General features: G+C 39.2%; 1 protein-coding gene and 2 long non-coding RNA genes across 13 annotated transcripts in view; 2 read left to right on the top strand and 1 right to left on the bottom strand.

The window, feature by feature from the left end:
• LOC111246035 (rab11 family-interacting protein 4-like) overlaps positions 1-15801 on the bottom strand; it is an 85526-nt gene that overhangs the window by 34771 nt on the left and 34954 nt on the right. For 10 of the 11 annotated variants that reach the window (XM_086977257.1, XM_086977254.1, XM_086977253.1 and 7 more), the window contains exon 4: positions 9899-9951. In XM_086977257.1, coding sequence (XP_086833383.1) covers positions 9899-9951 — 53 coding nt within the window. Of the gene's footprint in view, positions 1-2134; positions 2276-9898; positions 9952-15801 lie in introns of those variants that run through there. The other variant, XM_086977261.1, reaches the window with a different exon arrangement.
• Positions 2642-5964, top strand: LOC147759047 (uncharacterized). Its single transcript, XR_015319032.1, has 2 exons — positions 2642-2780; positions 3529-5964. It is a non-coding gene; the product is annotated as an uncharacterized LOC147759047 (long non-coding RNA).
• Positions 13175-15801, top strand: part of LOC147759048 (uncharacterized) — a 38474-nt gene continuing 35847 nt past the window's right edge. The window contains exon 1 of the long non-coding RNA XR_015319031.1: positions 13175-14258. This is a non-coding gene — a long non-coding RNA (uncharacterized LOC147759048). The remainder of the gene's footprint in view (positions 14259-15801) is intronic.

The raw sequence follows: 15801 nt of genomic DNA on the forward strand, positions 1-15801 counted from the left end.
GGGAATGTACAGGCAATAAAGCGAAATGATACATATATTCGGCCGACTTTCTTTTATTTGTTACTCGTGCGAAACTAGATAAATCTAAATCTGTCAGACTTCAGCAGCTGTGCACCGATTGGTCTGGATACATTCACACAAGAAACGGAAGACAAACAACGCGTTTACGCTATCCTGCCGATTCTGACCTCTTTCCAGTGACGACGCAGGCTAAATAATTGTATTAACAGTGTATGCCAGGCGTTACTGTCCACGAATCTCTTTACGACGATTGTTCACCACTGGAAAACACTTAAAAGCTGAATATATTCCACAAAACGCTTTGTCAACTGGCACATTTATCTCAGATTAGTTACAGATCCCAGACAGGGCTGCGTGAAAGGATCTAAAATAACGGCTGCTACTTAATTAACTATAGTTTGACTTGTTTAGTTTGTTCGATCGACATCATCTTTTGAATATCCTAGTGTCGTTTGCATGTACAGACACGTTTCAGTTCATAGAACTCAAGATAACATAAAAACTGACTGATATCTGACTCACGCGGCGATCGTATTCTGACGTCGGCAAAATAATAAGCGCATTTGTCAAAACGTATTGCTCCGACTCTCTCCGTTAGAGTACTCTCTGACAGTATAGTCACTGCAGAAAAGACGCGGACGCGGAACATCTCAAACTAAATTTGAACTCTGCCATAACGCAATCTATTACATAGATTTATAACGACCTTTGTGCGCATTCTCGTTCAGCTGTTAACATAAATAGTAAAACGGAATAGCACATTTACATACAATAACTGTGTGTAAAAAAATCTCAAGAGTAGCTCTTATACTTTATCTCTGTCATAGCTGACCAACAGTTCAGTTAAACCAGGATGGCTATGACCATTGCAAGCGCTTTCAGGAACGATAACAGAAGAATCGTATTTTTATTATCTATTGATGAGGTATAATTCTTTGTAAACGTCGTTCTATGGTATTGAAAAAGACATTGTCGTTGAGATTGAGAAGCTGATTACGATGGTGGTGACCAGAATATGTTGATAGCCCTGCTGGGAATTTCACTAATGGGTAACGTATTTGGCCCATAAGACCAGTTGGCTTTTTGGTCTAGACCATCATTCCGACGTCGACCGAACACGCAAAACGCCTGGCCAACGGTCGCTATATAGATTCAGTCACCATAGAAAGAACTGAGCGTCGTAAGACTTTAATTCAGATTAGAATAAACTGTAATAAGATCTTTGAAGAGGATCTCCTAGGTGGTTTACAATTTACTATAATATACGGCACACTTCTCTGCGACAGACCTATATAAATAAATGTAACATTAATCTATTTGTTTGTAGAGGAAAAATGCAGAGTTACTTTCAAAAACGAACTTGATTAATTGACTTGACTAAAAATAGATTACCAATTTAGCCTCGCTTTACGGTGTAGTTCTATCATATGCAGTAATGCAAAGACTTATCAATTAAATAGCCATGATATACGAACTAAATGAGCAGTTTTCTATATATGAAACCTTTTAGACAGTATCAGGCTGAGATAATTTCGGAAGCGGTGCCAGTCGATACGATATGCGACTGTGGATGATACTGTCATCTAATATAACTGGTTTTAGCGTTTTGAAATCTGCAAATTAACTTAAATTATAGAAGTTATAGAAGTGTTAACCGTCGCACACGCATCCCTTCCTTGATCAAATGTGAGTTCAGCCTGCTTCGAGGCTACGCAAAGAGTCAAATTTTGTCTGGTGAAAATGCGCATCCACAAAAAGTTATAGGTGTTATTACTAGCTCAGTATTATTATATATATTATATTCTACTTCGCAAGTCGTTGCGACTGGCTCATCTATTTCTTGGCGCATACATCTTCAAGCTATAAAGGAAGGAAATCCAATGAAACCGCTGACGTTAGACTGAGCACAAGTCAGTGCTCATTGCTGGAACCAGCTCTGAGGTGTCCCAATTAATGTGACTTGTAAATGTTTTACTTGCTCAAAACAATTATTTCACTGATGTATTAAGTTGCCTTTCTATCGAACAACGTTAAAATAAGTTAGGCTTTCTAGGTTATAGATGTTGTGCTAATAGGATGTCAATATTAAATGGGTGACCGGTGGTCGTCGTACCTTGACCTTGTCAATGGCAAGCATCCTCGATGATCATCAAACGCGTCGCCTGCGACAGTCAAGGGATACGCTGTAACAGGAAAATGGTCTCCACTAGTGCTGTAATTATATTCTGTTCTGTATTGTTTTTTGTCTCTTTCCTCTATTTCTCCTTTTTAGGGTTATCCTGTTCATTGGTTCTAGCTCGAAGCTGCCTTGAACAACATCAGTTGATATACGTAATAGCTTGAGTAAAAACAGCGACAGCGATAGTAGCAGTACCTACAGCCAGTAGAACGTTACTATCGTAAGGTCACTCGGCGTGAGCCTCTTGTACATAAGAAAAAAAGGCCATAAACGGGCCAGGCGTTTCCCTCCTGGCTGACGACCAGTGGGCCAACGAAACGATCGCACGCAGATAGTTGCTTATACAGCGTTATAATACAGCAGTAGCTAAAAAGATATGATTCAAAAGTAGTGTCTTGCCGATGGGTTCCTTTCTCGTACACAGCAACAAGGACACTATTGGATGTATGAGCCCCTACATAAGCCATCTACGTACGTAAATACGTTGTATCTCCTGCTACTATTGATAAGGTGCTGCTGCAGCTTCCCCTAGTGAGTACCAGCAACGAAAACATTTCCTCCTCCAAGAAGGATCCCTCTGGTAAGCCGAAACCTAACTATTAAGAAGATCATTTGAAGCACTCGTTTCAGGATGTCACCGTTTACGAAGTCAGGTTTGCCACATAAGGATGTACATGTAGAGAAGCATTGAATACTATTGGATATGCTCGCACTAACATGTTGAAATAACCTCCTAAGTTTCTGAAGTGATGCCTAACGACTTAAGTACGGGACGTGAAACTGGAAACATTTAACTTTTGGGGTTACTTATGTACATTTGAAGATAACGATTTTTTCGATTTGAGTTAAAAATGAAGCCGCCTTTTAATCCATTGCCTCATAACAAACAGCGAAAAAGAAGGGTACACGGTGAAATGCGCTGTATTTAACATCTAACACAAACGATAAAGGACGTTACTGGTCCATCGATGCTTCGTAATGATTGAATTGTGATTCCTTCCATGAACTTCTTGTGATCGAGGCACAGTCAACACAATAGACGTAACACGCTCCTACTTTAGAAACACTATATCCTTTGGTTATCCACAATAAACGATCTTCTAAGGCTCTTTTGAATACTTTGCACCTCATGTATACATATACGCTTGTAGCCTTTCCTTCGCACAGAACTTGAGCAGTGAACTTGTGAACCCTGAGTATGTTTACGCATATATATCAGTTCGCCACTGCAATCCGTCACCGTGACCAGCTGATCTCTAGACACGTAGGTTACTAATGGCGATATCGGCAACACGTCTTCCGTTAATGATTGTCGGTTTCTGTTGCAGAAATTCGTGAGAACGTCATGGTCATTTAGCAGTTGTCATAGGTACTATGGAGTTGATTTGTCGTTGGCTACGACAAGCGTGAGCTGCCGATTACTCACACAAAGAGGCACTCCCAAATGGCATGCACAACGACAGCTGCAGTACTACGCGCGACAGATCAACGAGCAGCAGTATGGTAATACCCGTCAGTGAAAGATCTGCTGACGGCCTGACGTGCGTATAGACGCCGTGGAGACGCCAACCCGTCAGAGCAGCGGGCGGAACGGAATAGCCATTATAAGAGATAAGGCGCCACATGATAATCAAGGTGCCACAATCGACGCAGTATTAATGAAATTAATCAACCCTTACAATCTGCTCAACAAGGTTAATTTGCTATTTGCTCTGGGCAACTAATGCCGGAATTCTCGACATAGGTTTCAAGATAAAATGATTCATCTACACACATGTATAGTATAAGTGCAGAAATACAGACCGCACCATCAGATTGAGTTAGCAGATATAGCTTGTTGCAAACGCTGCACTATTTTTAATAGTCACTGTTCTAATGGCAACAGACATTGGCAAAAAGACCTAACATACAGCAAGAGCGTATACCAGGAACATTTCTTGTTCCGTAGATGAGAGGGGATTAGAGTCAAAGTTGTAACATTTACCCTACTCTGTTTCGTAGACGATTGAGTCAAATAACGTTGGCCAATGTATACTGCCTAGCTGATTGCGGCCATGAATTTTTCCATACTTCAAAAATATTTGAGCAGTTGAGATCCCACGTTATAATATATCAAAATGAATCAAGGAGAAAACTCTCCGCATAGAAAATTCACGAAGTTTGTGGTATCCTGTTGGTATACAGGTCTATAAAAGATGATATAGATGTACTTCATCAAGCGAAAATTTTCAATTCGCGAAGAATGGTCTTTTGTTACAGCTGAGACATTATGTTATAATAATTGATAAGTTTGGTGAAGAACAAATCAGAAAACGGGACCGTCAGGTCGCGCTTATATGCGAACGCTTATAGATAAACGGCTAACAGTAACGCTGCATCGTAACTTCAAAGCATTAATTGACACAAATTTCCGGCATTAATGCAAATCACAAAGATCATTCGCTCATTTACCAGGTACCTTTCGGCACTGGCTTTTTTGCTTCGAGCTTTTAATACAAAATATCCAAAAATTATACATCAGTATTGTCTCGAATATCTCTAAGTTAGAGTCTCGGATCTTCTGCAACGGAAATCGGTCAACCCGCCAGTTTGTTCCATCGCCCGCTAAATCTAGCGTGAAATTAACCGCTGGATGTTGTCAGGTCGGGCATAGTGAAGCGTGCGGTAGTCCTTCGCCCAGCTCGGTTAATGCAGATACGCTCCAACAGGGGGAGCTAGAATTTAACTGCCAATTTCTTTAGTCGCTCTATAGATGGCGCCACGTATCAGTAGTCCCCGATTAAATGCGAAACCCATATGCGTCGAACTTTTGTTTACTTTAAGCATTGCTTCTAGGTTTCTCTGTAGATTTTTATGTAGAGATAATATCAATTTAACTTTAAGCTTACACAAATGACCAAATATATTACATCTTTCTCCTAGATTACATTTTATTTTTTCTAGATATTACTAAAATGCTACAACATCGTTAGAGTATTTACATGATTAATCATTCGGCAACTCGTATATAAATAACGTAATTTTTAACGGTTTTATGGCAACAATTTAACCGTTGTATGACTCATAGTAAACGACAACGCAGCGACGCTGCAACCAATTCTCGTCGATAATGGTTGTCTTTTATTGATTTTATCTAGTTTAATTAGCATGATTGTATGCAATTCCCTTTTGAGTACTAGAAATGTCGAGCAATCGAAAATATTGAGAGATGTGTATAGACAAAAGCTTTTTGTATATAAAAAAAAAGGTTAGATGGTCTTATTTGGTAAATTTGACTTAAATAATTTAACTTTATGATTTTATCTATAATAATACTTAGTAGTTATTTTAAGTTCATAATAAACTGTTCTAAAATTGCGTTCAACCTCTCATTATCTCATCCGTTGAATTAATAGCAGGTTTGTGTGAATAGAAATGCGATCAAATGCTTGTAATGATAACGTGCAATGGACTTCCGCACCTCGGACAGCAAAAGCGAACAATCTGATTAATATACATTCCCGCCACAACTGATATCCCAGTAGCCGCCCTGGCTATGACGCTTATTTCCTCCACAAATCTTCCACTCATATACTCAGCAGCCTATAGGAAAACAGCGACGTATAAGAGTCACTGTTTACAAGTAAGAGCGTTTTCGCATTATACCGCGCCCATCACACGAATTCAATTGTTCATCTTCGTCAAAGGGCATTTATAATAAAATGCGATATTGTGCTGTAATTTCAAGATAAACACTATGTATAAATTAAAATCGGTATCGGTCAGTTTGGCTTTGTTATTTTAGACGAGTCTGTGATGCTTCCTACGGCTGAACTTTTTCCATTCAGATAAGCGTCAACACTATTATGAGCAGAAGTACTAGAGAATCCGGTGATTAACTCATACACACGATCTAGGGTGCGACAAACAACTCATTTTTGTAACAGTTTCTCAGGTGGTTCAGGTGGAGTATCGCCAACGTAAATAGTCCACGTATAAAGCACCGTTGAAGTATTTCTGGTGCCATTCATTCTGTCTTAGCCTGAACATCTACACATCATTGTGAAATCTTGCGGCGTCAATACCTTTACGTTTTTGTATAAAGGCAACTCTTATAAGAACGTCCGTTAGAAGGTCTCTTTTTTGTGATTATCAGTTAATTAAGTTGGAGAAGCTAATTGTACTTTTGTATCTCGACGAGGCAGTGCTCTGTCATGGTCATACAGAAAAGGAGATCGGTGCTCAAATTTATACAAACGTTCCTCGAAAAACCTTCTTGGCAAAGACCAACGTATTCAGCATTTCATAACCAAGTTAATGAGGATTACTAATTAAACACAAGTTGTCAAAAATAAAGCGCCTTTACTGCAACTTTTACTGCATCACACTGTTCCAAGCTTTCACAAATCTAGTCTCATTTCCGACTAAATTAACTTGTTCATTTGATATCGTGCGAAGTTTGGAAAGATAAGTTATCACACTTGTAAGCCATTGGCAACTCGTTGGTTCATCATTTTTTAAATTGGTTCTCCTACTTTGTATTGTCATTTCGCCGTCTTTCCACTTCGTCTTCCTTCCCTTAAGGCCTATTCGCCCTTCCGGTTTCTTTGGCTAAACTTTTGTTATATATCTTTTGATAACATTTCTATCTAAACGTGCTAAACAGTTACGACGGAAATGGTGTGAAGCTTTCATGTTGTGTTCATGACTTTGAACGTGAAAATACGCATCAAGCGATTAGAGACCCGACGTCGCGCCTACCATCGTAAAAAAACTTGACCAACGAGCGTAACGAGCCGATAAAGAATGTTCGTGCGCAAACTTATCCTCTGATTGCCGCGATGCGGTCACGTGATATTGTTTGTTATTGTTTTTCGACGCTGAGCTGAACATAGGACCTTTAGCCGGCCCAACACTTATCTTAGTACCACTTCTACATACGTTTTTCTTTCTATCTATTTACTCATTTTCTTAACATATACATAGGCAGAGACAGGTAGAAGCAGAGGAACAAATTTCAAAATGACATTAGCATTTCTGTAACGGTGATCCTATTTATTATTACTACGGTTACCACTACGCTAATAATTGTCGCTGCAAAATTAGCACAACCATGGCTATATAAACGGCTGTTTCTGTTAATCAAATGACAACCAGGGTCGTTACTGCATGAAGAAATCATCATCAGCCTATCAGAGCTATTGACCACTGTGGACTATGATGCCGCATGTTTGAGATGCTCATTTATAGATAATATCAGTTTATTTTCAATGATGAACCAATGATATATTAATCGGTTTCCAATAGCAAAAAAGGCAAAAATTAATAATAATTTGTAATCTTTTTCCCTTATTCAACATTTCTGATTGATATCTGTTATGTCCTCGATGAACGAAGCAGCCGTACCTGCTGGAAGCATTTCACGGAGGGAAATTAAGGCGAGACTGCTTATGGCTATTGTAAACGAATAGGATGTTTTTTTTAGTTAGTTGTTGCTTAGCTTCCATATACTACAATAGCATTCAGCATAAAAGCGATACATCAAGCTATTCCATAATAAAAAGCTCTTGATTTCTTTAAGATTACAAGCATTTATAGTTTCATTGACCTGTTTGGAGTTTCTTCAATTTTAACTCAGCTGAGCAGTCATGACACTACACGTTATTTATTCGTTCACATATTATAGCAGCCATTCTATGAAAGTTAGTCCATGTCTATAAACAAGTCTTTTCCTTCCCAGACGCTGGTTCAAAGACACAATCGATTATATTAGGCTGTTACAAATGAATCCGCAGGCCTTTGAAACTGAACAATTTTTGAACTAGTAAGACCCTAAGGATGCTTTTAATATGCTTTAGAAATATTCTCCTTTATTTTTTGCACATTTGTCCTATCGTTCTGACAAATTCTGGATAGCTATACCTCTAGCATTCGAAGAACTCGAGCTATCAGGTTGTATGAATTGTCTCATTTTCAGAGAATATCTTATATATTAGTAAATGCCTCTGATACTGATTGGAAGTAGCCCCACCACTTCACTTCTGAAACCACTTGACGGTACTGCTACTCGATTTCCTTCCAGAGCGACGCCTTTCTCTCTCTCAGGTCACGTTCCGGCTGGCGATGGAAGCAGAATCAAGCCTTTCCTATGACGACCGTATGTTCCAGGCGAGTCCTTTGTTGGTTAAAGTTCCGTGGTTTCACGTGCAATACATCACATGCAACTTCTATTAGTCTAGGGTCAATTTACGGGAGGGCTATCTTTATTCAGCATTTAAGTTCTGTAATATGTTACATATGAAATGCGAGTTTTCGCCGATAGAGTTCTTAGATCCCAAGCTAAGCTTTCATGAAAATCCTTTTCGATTACAACAATACGTTTTTGTTTCCCGCGTCTCTACATCTGGTCATTTCGTTGCTGGTTTTCGATTCTCCTGTCTCCGCTGTTAAAATGTTTGCACCATCCACGTACTGTGCTTTCGCTCAAGGCCTCCTTGCCTAAAATCTTCATCAATCTTTAATGAATACTCTACAGCGTTGCGGCATTCGAGGAGCAAAACCAAAAGATGTTTTTGAACTAATTTCTGCTGAAGTAAAGCCAGCCGGTTTTCACTCTTTCTGCAACTTTCTGGAAATCGCAAGTTTCCAGAAGATGGAATATTTACCAGCCGAATTTCGTCTCCTACATTCAAAAGCTATTCAGTTTTAAAGTCTATCCGAAAAAATTCTGCCGCAAAAGGTCAGTGTCAAAATTCTAAAAGCTTTGAGAAATTAATCTAAACAAAGTTTCACTTGAATGTCCGGCGCCGCCGTTAGGTGGATTAGGTTACAGGTAGATTGACTAAATCAATTTGCATGCAACAAACCATAAGGGGTATGCAGACTTACTTCTTATGCTAAAATCATTGTGGTTACACTTCTCGAAGTTTCCAAGAAACGGATATACTATGGTATAACTATAGCAAAAAATATGGATTATCAATCCAGCTACATCATTAGACCAACCATGTGATTTAGTTAGGACGCGCGGTCTTATAAGATGTCCATGAACTTCCTAAACGTTTCATCAGTGCCATCTTAACTGGCCTTCTCGTAGCATTCTTATGTTTTTGTAATAGACGGCATTCAGAAAGAGTATCTCGAAAGCGAGGGGTTTCATGTGGGACTCTCTGCGTAGCTTTTCTAGACGGGATTGCTCGAGCATTTGGACGACCGAGTTCCGAACTTTTTTTTGGCTATACAAGTGCATCCATTAATTGTACGTACGTTCCAATACCTACCTCTAGAGTGAGTAGAACGATGTTGTCCGGTATGTACATTGAGACACGTTCTTAGTTTTAAAACAGCCCGTAGCAGAAATGAGACACTTAAAATCATAAATAGCCCCCTAGCGTTCCCTTAGGTAGAGAATGAGGTCTCATGAATTAAATTCGAAGGAAGTCCTTAAACTATTTTTTAAGAGCTTTGCGTCATTTTTTTACGTCGAAAATCATACAAATCAAATATTAGATTGTTAACTACGAACAGGTGAAGATTGTGAGTTCTTGTGAGCATTAGGTATTATAAGTGCGCAAGAATGAAACGTTAATTATTACAACGAGGGCAGTCATACGGCGGACATGCTAAATGAAGCCCGCGCATGAAAAAGCTGTACCAAATAGTAACCGAAAAGATCGTTTCTGTTGTAGGTAATTTGAAAAGTGTGAATAGCATACGAACCTGCACTTCCTGCCGCAACGAGTCTGGACTAGAGTCGCGTGGGGAAGAGAGTCCTGAAATTCAAAAGAATCATAGTAGTTGTATGTAATATAAACTGAATTTACACATTTCAGTACCTACTGATACCACAAACGCCCTAATTATGTGTTACCTGTAGCAAGAGCAGAGTTTCGAGGTCATGAACTTTGGAATAATTACAGTAGTTTTATAGCAAAGCACAGGACTCTTCCGCATAGTATCTAATCAAATACTTTGCCACCCCGCGTGTCAATTCGAAACATTACAAACCGAATATTAAATATTTCACTGTCATATTAACAATTATTCCTTTATTTTGTTGTCATAATAACACCTTCTTTGTTCTTTGGCGGCATAGCTAAACGATTAGTAGTATTGTCGAAGAAATATATGTGCGACTAGTTCTCAATGGAAGCAATTGTGGTTGCATAGAAGATTCTCTTCTGTTTGTATCAGGTGGGATAACTGCACGAAAAGAGCGATTTCCCACCATTCTCACATACGAGAAAGTGAGGTAGAAGTAATACTTTAGAGTCATCATGGACGAATGACAGAAAAATAAACGTACGACATGGTACGAGACGATTTCAGATCGTTTCAGTTGCTCCATCACTGAAAGTGATGGATATTCATCAAAGCGTATCAGAGATACATAATGTTATGGTCAAGAATGTAAACAACTTGTCGTTGTTAACCGATCTGCTGTCAGTTTTCGACCGACGGATACATAGCAAAGCTGCGTTACCGAACCTGTTGTTCGAAAAGGCTGCCCGAAGAAGTCCGAAGAAGAATTCGGATGCTTGGATGAGCATACATCACTGCAGTGTTTATGTGGCACCTTCTTTTCGTAGGACATTTACGGTCAGTATCTGGCAACTCTGTACAGAAAATATTGCCAATTGTTCTTTACACGATATGCATGTGGTTTTTCTTGTCGGAAAGATTACTTCGCCGTGCACGCAAGCTCTTCCTTCCTTCCTTCCTTCCCTCGTGTCAGAGCAGGCGACCACGTGGACCATAACCTAACGCCGCTATCGCAGCTAACTGCCTGTATTTCGGCCCGACCTGACCCCCAATTCGTTTATTCCTTGTGGCTATTTAACCGATAGCTGGAGATATGTGTCTGGTTTGTCCTTCGGACAGCTGGCTGGACTCCAGGTCTCATCGCTCGGTTCCTTTCACAGAGCGCGGACTTTTTCGCTAGCACCAACTTGTGAAGAATTAGGCCGTTGGTCGGACACGGAAACGGTAGCAGCTAGAGCTGATCGCGCCTGAACTAGCAGCAGCTATTCACCGTTTACGTATTGACAAAAAATAGCTGAGTTTCCATTTAGGAAAAGTCGTAGCAAGACGATATGATTGACTGGTATAAATGTAAATACGCAATTTTTCAGGGAAGGAACCAGAGTCGTTGTTTACTTAGGCGTTCGTCGGGCTGAGCTTTTTTGAATTATCCATATAATAAAAAACCTGAATAAAACTATTGTATTGCAATACTCTGCACGGACATGCTGTTTTCACGTCATATTCTTAAAATGCCGATGCGTTTAGACGGAAAACAAACTAGATTTCGAAACCAACTGTGACGATATCCGACGTTTCGGAAAGTTCGCTATTCTGGCTAACTTAACCTTGGGTGTCTTTAATTCTCTGATTCATACCAGTCACTCAACTCGGTCTAGTATTGTTGTTTGAATGGGCAGTTGATAGGGCAATACCCGGGATGCAAAGTAAACCCAGGGATCATATGGATAGAATTTTTTTTTTTGCTACCTATAATGTCAGAAGCACCACACACACCCACAAAAAGTCAATTAAATGAGCAAAGTCCCGAACAATAGGACTCAATAGTTTGACGAGAAGGCCTAAATTGAAAAACTATTATCTAGGAAAACTCATTATATCCAGAAATATAAGCTTATATTGCGCTTGCGCCGAATTTGGCGTACCTGTTTCAAATAGATTATTCAAACGTCACATGTAAAGTTATACGCCACAATTTTAGGTGCGTCTTACGCTTAGTAATCGTCCAATTAGTGACACTAGCGTTTTATGTTCACCTAGTGGGCCTTTTCCCTGACACTGTTCACTGTTGATTCTTGGCCACGTGTTAAGTTAACAAGTTCTAACAAGATACAAAATATACATATGCAATAATTTGATCCATAGTTGAGTGGCTAGATCGTAAATAAGACTCTTAATTTCATTCGTTAGCGCCGAACGCCCTGCCAATGTCTTGCGTACAAGCATCGACAACATTTAGCACATAGGCCTTTTGTAATCGATATGAAATAAAGGAAGCGTCAACAATTGCGTGCGCTTTTCTGTAACACAATGACTTTTGGAAGTATTGTAAACTGAATTTTCCTTTGTCAGAAAATTTATATAGGATGTGCGTTCATTTTTTGTTGAGTCATTCCTTCGCAAATTTAGAAGCGTCTATAGTTGAAAAAACTTCATGTCTGTGCCGTTTTGACTTCTGACGGTAATAATTAAACAATTGGCGTCATAATACGATAGCCGACGATGTAACTTTCGCAGACTAACTGCAAACAGAAAATATAATACTTCTTTATAGACAAGTGTTGTAGACGAGGCCGCTATGGTAACATATTCGCAATTCAGCAAAAAGCAAAGAAGAATACACATATAATGAACGTAAACAAGTCATAAAATGTCTGTGGCTTTGTCAATCAAAGGCCATGCTAGCGTTAGTTTACGATCTAAGAGTTTTAACAACTCGCTAAAGGGAACATCAAAAAGGTCGAACGTTTATGTTGTATGATGCGTACAAGTGTCCAGCGTTCGGCGCTAATATAAGCTATAGTCTGGACGATTTTTGCTATAGGATTAACAACAACACTTTTGCTTGGAACAATATTTAAGCTAAGACCTACTCTCGCTACGCCCATATGGTCACTTCGATTACGACAATGAAAGTTAATAGAAACAGACCCACTTACACAACTGACGGTATCAGACAGTTTAAATATCGCGCCTCGATTTACCAGACGCCTGCCCATAGAATACAACGAGACTAATATAATGATGCTATTTATTATCCTCGACTGTGACAGTACATCGAGTGTCTTGCACTGCTAGATAGTACACACCGTTGCTATTATATAAAGCTGAATTCGCCACTAAAGTATATAATATAACGCTGCAAAAATATTGCGCGAAATGTATTGTTGCGGTATTCTTTTTAATAGTTCGTCAGCTTCTGAATCCACACATGTTTACTAGTTTGATGCCTGATCATGTGGTCTGAACCTTGCTAAAATGCTAACCAATTGTTTTATGGAGCACCTACTTTAGTCAACTTTTAAGTTTTACAGAACACTTAAAAAATAGTTTAGTTAGCAATAATTCATAACTGACAATAGCTTTTTATTAGTTGCTTCCATTGTTGTTGTTACAATCATCACCGACTTTCATTTGACAGTTGGTGATTTAGTCGACTTTTTTAGATGTTGCCATCCACTTACGATTCATTCGACATTTTCCTCCTCCCTTTGTTGCCTTCTGTCAGCCCTCAATTTTGCCGACGATGGGAATCTATGTAGACCAAATAGGGCACATCTTCAACCAGAGCGGGGCGCAGTGCCCCTTACCCTCTTACAATTTTTGTCCGCTTGTATCTCGAGAGATACTGATCCATAAGCTTTCTAAAATTACCTTTCTTATTTGACACTCCTGGTCAACAAGCAGCGCGGTAAGCTTCACCTAGATCCATCATAGCTAGAAAGGAAGCAACAAAATGTTTACCCCACTTTTTTAGACAATCAGTTACCCCGTCGCCTGTTGTGACGCATTGCGACTTGCGTTATTGCAATTACCCTGCGAATGTATTTGCAAACAGACATACCCGACAGGTAATCTATAGCCGCACTTGTAGACTACAAATACCACCTCCGCTATCGGTCATAATAGGCACCTCTTTTTTCCAACCTTTAGTGCATATCCCTGCGCGAATTCAGGCATCGGGCAATTTAACTTCCTAGACGGCACGAACATATCATCAGTGCAGATAAAGCTATATGGTATAGTTACGTAAGGCACGTTTAGTCACGTTGGACATTATATCGTTAAGGAGTAAGCACGACCATCGTAGCAGCGGGAGAAGTGCGCGTTAGCATAAGCAACAGTGCATGTCTAACAAAAGCAAGCCAGGCAAAATCAGCGTAAAGCCAACGTTGTCGAACCCATTAAGAACATAGGCTTAGGATGCGCAGCGAGCACCTCTCTTTTGCAATCACCGTCGCTACTGCCACCGCCGATGTTCGAGACATCATTGCGGTCGGCCGACACGTCTCTTACGCTTGGATTTGGTCACTCTACGGTACGTTGATTAGTTCTTTGATTAAAAATCCTCTCTGGTGCAAGATGTAAAAGTTACTAGCATTTGGCCTACGAGAAAATGTGTTGAGTCATAAAGGTACACACAGAACTCAACTGCATAAAGGAAAGCAGTTATGAAAAAAAAAAGGAAAAAGAATTAAAAACAGTTCGGCGATTGTTCTGTGCTCGAAGTGCTATACCATTGGACGAACCGCGTCTATACTTATCGATGCTATTTATGTAAGACCAAAACCTGAACTATATTATTTCATGTTTAAAGCAGCCTAAAAATTATAATCATATTGGAGATGGGAGCAGTAAAAACGACCTGTCCGGTTTATATTTGACAATATCAACTAACTTAAAAGGCACCGACCCGCTAGATAGCTCTTATATCTTGTTAGTAATCGTAAGTTATTTTTAGCATGCTTCAATGTCTTCATTTGTCCTGTGATCATAATAGGTAACTGCAACTGTCCTTAATAGCATCCTAGCTAATTCTGAGATGAGAACGTTTAAGCTAAGATTCGGTTGTGTGTTTGCGATCGAGAGTGAAGAATAGAATACAACAGATAGATTTTAAATTTTGCCAGATGCGTACTGCGACGTCTTAATGGAAGAACAGACCGTAAGCACCATGAGCGTCGTTAAGTCTGGAACACATATATGTATATAGGGCATGAAGTTTATATATATACAGTGTATAAATACGTCGTGCAGCATGAAATTAAACTACTGGAATAGTTGTTTTCTGCAACAGAATGGCACTAAATGTTTCTTGGTTTATTGCTCTGGTGTGTACCGCTGTAGCATATATAGATGACTATGGTTTTTTCAGTATACCGCTGTTCAATGCAAGCCACCCTGAATGGGACGTTATGAACATTTTAGAAATTATCAAAAGATATTCACTAATTATGAAACGACACCATTGCTAAAATTTGTAAACACAGCAACTTTCATTAGTTGTAATTAAGACTTTACATCGCGCGTTACTTTACACCTATTGGGTTACTAAGGCCCAGTTTTGGGAAACGGCTTGCTAGCTTTAAACAAACCTATATTTAGGCGGCGTGAACAATATGTGAGAGAGATCTAATTTCCGGACAACGCCGTTTGACGCTGTTCTGGAAAGTTATCTGAACTTATTGGCTTGAAGGTTTCGCAGAATATTAGCCTAAGTATTACCTGAAACAATGCTTTTCATTTCGCGATCTAACATACAAAATCACACTATATGCTGATCTCAACAAAAAAAAAAATTATACACTATTTTATAAAAAGCTTAGCATTTTCGTAAAAATGTTTCGTCGTATTTTTATATTATTATTATTATACTGACAAAATTTTTTTGGCCCCAATTGAAGAAATAATAGAAAAAAAAAAATGTAACGCAAACAGTTTCTCATATTTCCAAGATATATTTTCTGCCGAGAAGTAAAACCTTACGTCTATAAATGGTGTAAGCACTTGTACTTGATAATGAATTAAAGGCAATAGTAAATATTCATGATGCTTCCGACTTTTATCGGATAACTAGTTGC

Source organism: Varroa destructor, unplaced genomic scaffold, assembly GCF_002443255.2.
Source record: "Varroa destructor unplaced genomic scaffold, Vdes_3.0 BEIS01000001.1, whole genome shotgun sequence".
Classification (NCBI taxonomy): Eukaryota; Metazoa; Arthropoda; class Arachnida; order Mesostigmata; family Varroidae; genus Varroa; species Varroa destructor.